The 7,140-nt window shown below is 37.9% G+C and overlaps 1 protein-coding gene across 1 annotated transcript; it reads left to right on the top strand.

Annotated features, from left to right (window-relative positions):
• The first annotated feature begins 4,067 nt into the window (after positions 1-4,067).
• On the top strand, positions 4,068-6,835 carry LOC112196529 (probable aquaporin NIP7-1). Its single transcript, XM_024336896.2, has 5 exons — positions 4,068-4,449; positions 4,961-5,185; positions 5,267-5,461; positions 5,688-5,749; positions 6,041-6,835. The coding sequence occupies exons 1-5, from the start codon at positions 4,258-4,260 to the stop codon at positions 6,243-6,245; spliced, it is 879 nt and encodes a 292-aa protein (XP_024192664.1). The 5' UTR covers positions 4,068-4,257; the 3' UTR covers positions 6,246-6,835.
• The last annotated feature ends 305 nt before the right edge of the window (positions 6,836-7,140 follow it).

Below are 7,140 nucleotides of genomic sequence, written 5' to 3'. Positions count from 1 at the left end.
AAAACTGATTTAGCACACTATAGGGTCTGCCTAACTATTGACACTTGGACAAGTGTTCAAAATTTCAACTACATGATGCTAACAACAAACTTTATTGATGATGAGTGGGAAATACATAAGAGGATAATTAATTGCTGCACTATTTCTAACTATAGTAGGAATTCCATAGGTCCTTTGATTGAGTCTTGTTTGCTTCAATGGGGGATTAACAAGGTTTTAACCATCACACAGTAGATAATGCAGTAGCCAATAAGTGTGTTTATTGAGTTTGTTAGGTCCAAACTTAACAAGAGAAAAACCAGAATCAATCTTAGAGGGTCAGTACATGCATGTTAGGTGTATTGCCCATATTTGTAATTCGATTGTTGGAAGTGGGCTGAAGAGATTGATTAGAGAAGTGCTAGCTAGCCATTAGAAATGCGGTGAAGTTTGTTAGGTCTTCACCAACAAAGTTGGATACCTTTAAGGCTTGTGTAGAACAAGTCAGATCCCTTGCAGAGGCTTAGTTGTTATGGATGTTCCCATGAGGTGGTATTCAATATTTTTAATGTTGGAAGCTACCTTGAAGTTCAAAACAGCCTTTGCAAGGATGAAGTTGCAACCGGACAACAGCTTTTCAGCCTATTTCAAAGAGCCTGAGGAAGAGTATGATGAGTAAGGAAATTTGGTTCCAAGCAAAAGCAGAAGGCCTAGAGTAGGGCTTCCATCTGATGAAGAATGGGATAAGGCTGAAGTATTTGTGCCGTTTCTTAGGGTGTTCTATGAAGTTACTCTAAGAGTTAGTGCTAGTAATCATCCCACAATCCATACCACTTTTCATGATGTGTTGTTAATTGAAACTGAGATTAACAAGCTCTTCATAGAACTTGAAATGGCAACAGGTTCGGACACTGAGAAGGTTTTAACTGATATGGCAGCAAATATGAGGTCCAAATTCATCAAGTATTATGGTGGCTTTAGGGATTTGAATCCATTGGTGTTTATGGGGAAGATCCTTGATCCTAGATTCAAGCTAAGGCATGTAACTCATCTGTTGACAAAAGAATAGTTTGAATTGGAAGATGTGTAGAATAAAATAAGGGAGTTACGTGATGTGTTGATGTCCTTGTATGAAGAGTATGCACCAAAGGAGGCCCCTGCAAAGAAGAGAGGTTGAAAGCTCATCTTCACAAAGCACTATAACAAGTACTGGCAGCAGAGGAAGACAATCTTACATTAATGATTGGAGAAAAGTAGTTTTTGAGCTTGATGAAGTTGTGGTTTCACATGAAGTACACAAATACCTACAGGACCCGCTTGAATTCACAAATGAGAAGGAAGGGTTTGAGTTCCTAATTCTGTTATGATGGAAGATCAATGGACCTAAGTACCCTATACTTGCAACAACAGTCAAAGATGTATTGGTTGTCCAAGTTTCGACAGTTGCATTCGAGTCCGCTTTTAGCACAAGAGGTAGAGTAATCGACAACTTTAGGAGTTTATTGACTCCTAAATCTATCGAAGCATTGATTTGTCTACAAAGTTGGTTGAGGGGGAATGATATTAGCTACATAGAAGATGCACCATGCATCAAAGATAATGAGTTCTATGAAAAGTGTGAGGAAGGTAAAGAATTCTAACTTTCTGTGTTTGTGTTTTTATGTTTCGATTTTTGCAATTATGGTTTACATTCTGATATCAGTTTCTTGTGTTTTGTACTTTGGTATGTAGATTATGTAAACTCAGCCTCTTCAAGCTCTTGTCCTCCTCCAAAAGCTAAGGGAAAGAATGGTACCGAAACTGATGATGAAGTTGTTGAAGTCAGTGAAGATGACTCTGAAGAAATGTTGTCTAATGATTCAAAAAACATTTGATAACTTGATGGTGATCATTTCATATTTTTTTGTTTCTGTTTCTGACTTTCTTGTTTCTGCAGCAAGCATGGACTACTTAGGCTTTCAGTTTTCTGTTTTCAACTTGATCATTTCATATTTTCATGAACTTATTTAGCCTTTTAGGCATTTGGCTAATGAATTTCAATTTGTGTAAGCTACTGAACTGATTTCAATTTGATACTAAATTTCAATTTGTGTAAGCTATTGGTCTAAGCTATATGCACTTCTGATTTTGTTATGTGAGATTTGTTTGGGTTTGTTATTCACTTGTTTTAGTTATTTGTAGTTCCAAGTTCTATTTTCATTTGCATTTTGGACTGAAATGTGCATGAAGTAATTTGCTACTGAATTTCAATTTATGTAAGCTATTGAACTGTCTAAGCTATATGCACTTCTGATTTTATTATGTGAGATTTGTTTGGGTTTGTTATTCACTTGTTTTAGTTATTTGTAGTTCCAAGTTCTGTTTTCATTTGCATTTTGGACTTAAATGTGCAAGAAGTTCACTGGAGAACTAATTAGGAAGGCAGGCAAATTTGACTACTGCTGCATTTTTTCAGGTTTCTGGAAACTTTGGTTTACATAACTATTGAAATTGATTGGTACTGAAATTGTACTGAATTGATCGGTTTCGGGACTGAACAGTATCCCTGATGAAAATCCGGCATCCCTAATTGAATCAGGCAGACTATAAACTCAGTATCGGTCTCGGTATAGGCCCATTCCTGAGCGGAGCCAAACCGATCCTAGGCCTAGATGCAAGACACAGTGGATCAAACATCAAATGGAAACAAAGTAGTTAACCCTAGTTCCTTTTGATTCTTTAGATTGATAATAGCCTTGAATTAAGGAATAAAATGAAGAATCAGATGAAACCTAAACTTTGTTGATTTTTTACACGAGAATAGCCAAAGATATAGAGGCGTCTATACTTCATTGATTCTCGACAAATAGCTGAGATAAGATATCTGGTCAAGATCACCATTTGAGGACTAAGATATCTGTATTGATATATTAATGTACCGTATAATTTTTCTAATTTAATAATACACTAAACCAAACTAATTATGTAACAAAGAATGATTGAAATATCTGGGACTTTGCTGATGAATGGACTGGTGCTCAATTAAAGGCTAACACTGACACCCTGTACAGTTACACTATGTTGTCCTGGAGCAGACCTCCTATGAACCACTTCAAGTTGAACAATGATGGAACTAGAGTGTCCTCCTCTGGAAGAATTGGTGCAGGTGGGGTCATCAGGGACCACAATAGTAATTGGGTGGATGGCTTTCAAATTAAGCTTGGCATTGGAGAAATTCTGGATGCTGAGGCTTGGGGTCTCTTTTTTGGACTAAAGCTTGCCTTAAAGCATAATATTGCCAATCTTGAGGTTGAATCTGATTCTGCTGTCCTTGTACAGCTTATGCAATCATCAAACACTGGCCTTCATCCTCTTGGTTCTTTGCTTGATGATTGTGCTATATTGATGGCCAAATTTCAGATTGTCAAGTTAGCTCACATCTTTAGGGAATGCAATATGACTGCGGATGCCCTTGCCAAGAATAGCATTGATTATGAGCTTGGACTGATCACCTTTGATGATCCCCTTATTCATGCTGCCCAAGCTTTCTTAGATGATCTATCTGCTGTAACTAGAGCTAGGAGCTAGGACTGGTTTTTGTTCCAGTTCTTAGTTTCTTTTGTTGTTTTGCTTGGGTCTTTTTTGCCGGCTTGTAACCAAAAAAAAAGAATGATTGAAATATTTATTTAAACTAACTTGATAGCTCGCTACTTTGATTAAAACTTATTGAAACTTGCTCGGGCTATATAATTAAACGTTGTTCGATTTTTAACTGCTGTGTCGACCATGATGGTATGAACTTGTCACATGCACCCTGAGAATGACCATGTTGTTACCTATTAGTCTATTACCTATGCACCAACATGTGAAGAGGTTGAGATTCAGATTTCCTTTTGGAAAAGTATCGAGATTTGATGACCATAAGGAATTGATAGAGCAACCAACACTACTTTGCGGATTAAGGTTTAAGAGTGAAATAGGTAAGGAGCACAAACTATTCCACTTTTAAGCACTCACAAGAATTGTGTTGAAGACCCAAATATCTTTTAGTCTTTTACCATTCAACCTTTGAGCCCTTTTTAAAGAGCCAAGACTGTGTGAACAACAAACTAACCTCGTCGTGTTAACCAATTGACTATCCATCTGGGCATGCAAGAAATACGTACTGCTTTTCTATTGTACATGTTCTTTGCACTTCCCCTTTTTCAAGCCCATTAAAGACTCGGTTTTGATAACAACTTCATCTGCAAAATTAAACTGTGTTCCCTTTTAGACAGTGCATGAGAAGCTAGCTTGATCATGAAAGGATTATATGAAGAGGCCAAACCATCACCCCAAATTTCAAACTCCGCGTCAACTAGCGGCCATTCTAAAGAAGATGATCCAGAAATGGGTTCCAATGCATTGTCAAACAGTGCAGATCATCATGTCTTGAACAACTCTGCCTTCTTCTGTTTTCCAAGCGGAATGAATTTAAATCTCGTGCGTGCGGTAAGAAAAAGAAACACCAAGTCTTTATATTCTCTTGATTCTGATCATTAATAATCTCTTGGTGATGTAATTTAGCACCGCATGATCAAAACAAGGCAATGGTTGCAAGCATATTCTTAACAGCCTAATAGCTAATAGTACTTGGGTAGATACATTCACAGATTTAGCTACAAATTCATGACAATTGAGAAACAAAAAATCTGCTGCTAGATTTTTTGGTTATGCTGATATGATCAAGAATTTAAGAAGAAAGAAGAGAACAAGCATATAACCCCTACTACCAAGCCTAGCTAGAAGAAGCTAAAATTTTTGTCCGTTCGGAAAAATTTTCAATACTCTTTGTTGTACAAAAGTCATCTAAATAACTTGATAATGAAAGGGCATCAAACAAAGCAGAAGCTTGTCACAGTCTTTCAGAAAAGTTCAATTCAATCATGTTACTGGTAACCTTAATTCATCTAAAGTAGCTTCTGAAAACAATTTGGCTTATTGTACTGTAATAAATAAGCAGGTTGTGGCGGAGATGGTTGGAACTTTTATCTTGATGTTCTGTGTATGTGGGATCATAGCAAGCACAGAGCTGCTGAGAGGAGATGTAGGTCTTATGGAGTATGCATCCACAGCGGGTTTAACAGTTGTAGTTGTGATTTTCTCCGTAGGCTCCATCTCTGGTGCTCATGTTAACCCTGCTGTCACAGTAGCCTTTGCAACCTTTGGTCATTTCCCATGGTCCAGGGTACTCAAACCACTTGACTTTAATTATTAAGGGTGTTTAATTAATCATCAAAACTGATGTTATTTCCTGTATTTTCCACAGGTTCCTCTATACACATTGGCACAAACATTGGGTTCTGTTCTGGCAGCATTCGTTGGAAAGCTTGTGTATGGCATAAAACCAGATCTCATGATCACCAAACCAGTACAAGGATGTGTTTCTGCCTTCTGGGTTGAGCTTATTGCGACTTTCATTGTTTTGTTCCTTGCTGCTTCTATGACACATCATGCTCAAGCTGTACGGAAAGACTCTCCATCTGTATTTAGTCCTTTAATTTGCGCTTGCATTTGATCCCCTCTTTATACTGAAAACCCAGATTCCCATGATAGCTAGGAATTCTGAACTTTATATTATATAGGATATTGAGCCTGTCCACTCATGTTCAATTTGGTTTCATTTTGGATGCTCTTATATATGTTCTGCTCATCCAATATAGTTCATGTACGAGTTTGGTCTTTTGCAGGTTGGTCCTTTATCTGGGTTTGTTGTTGGCATTGCCATTGGACTAGCTGTGCTAATCACAGGGTAGGTACATACATACAAATAATGAATTGCATCCACATCTTTCAAAACTCAAAATTGTACCGGTATTGTTCCAACGAAACCATCTTCACTCTTGAGATCATTCAAGTGTGTCAGTGTTATCTCAAAAGGCCTCAGTGCAACTAAGGAAGACACCCCTCTAACATACTCAAAAGTTAAAGTCAGTTATCTGATACAGGACACTTATGTTTGATTCACGCAATTATTAACATCCTGATCCCGTTTTACTTCTTTAACTTAAGAATCGAAATCTTATTTGGGGATGTATTGCAGGCCTGTTTCAGGAGGATCATTGAACCCAGCAAGGTCCCTCGGACCAGCGATTGTTTCATGGAACTTCAAGGACATTTGGATATACATTTGTGCCCCAACCATTGGAGCTGTTGCAGGGGCTCTCCTTTTTCAAGTTTTAAGACTCAGAATCCCACCATGCAATCCCAGCCTCACCTCCTCTCCTAATACCTGTCTACTTGGGTGATCCATAACCTGTGGAACAAGCTAGTAGTTGGTGCACGAGAATATGATGTAACTGAACTTGGAAGTTGTCATGTACTTCTGTGATATTATGTCAGAATAGACATCAGCTGCAACTAAATTAAGTCCAAACCACAACTACTACTATCCTAGAATAATTGGTGATGATGATAGTTTCTTACCAACTCTCTGAAATAGTAACAAAGGCTGGAGTGAATAAAAATCTGGCATCTACCGAGATTCAAATAAGTCCAATTCATAGACGAAGTGTTGTCCATTGATAAATTTCATACGTGGATCTATGTTGCCCCAAGGTAAATAAGGGAAACAATTGAAATCCCATGACTCGGGCATCCTTGCTCCTAATTTAAACTTTTTTTTTTACAAAAGTCTATGTTGGCGACAAAAAATTCCAAAGGAGAATTTGACTCGCCAATGAATGCTGACTGGAGCAGGAGCTAACCACTAATGATCAAGAAGCTTCCCTCGTTGTTGACTTGGAGTTGACCATCAGCTCGAATGAGAGGGGGGTACCTGCAAAAAACCCTCTGACGCTCAAGTTAGAAACTGTTTGAGTTATGTGTAATAGAAATAATCGGAATGAGATATCTTACTTGGTCATCGTGCCCCTTATTTATAGGTGAGGGAGTGCTTGCACCATAAGTCTCGATTATTATTGCCTTAATACCTATACTTATTATTGCCATCATGCCACGATTAATAGCATGATTTATGATCGCCATCATGCCGCGTTTAATAGCCTCCTTCATTGCAGTACTAACAATGGTAGTTATCTTCATATTCATGATCGACATTACTTGCATATTTATGGCGAAGTTTAATTGTCATGATGGTGAGTCAAAGTCGTTGACTACCCCCACAATGCCAAATTTTCTCTT

Source organism: Rosa chinensis, chromosome 4, assembly GCF_002994745.2.
Source record: "Rosa chinensis cultivar Old Blush chromosome 4, RchiOBHm-V2, whole genome shotgun sequence".
Taxonomy (NCBI): domain Eukaryota; kingdom Viridiplantae; phylum Streptophyta; class Magnoliopsida; order Rosales; family Rosaceae; genus Rosa; species Rosa chinensis.
This window is presented reverse-complemented; position numbering and strand designations above follow the sequence as displayed.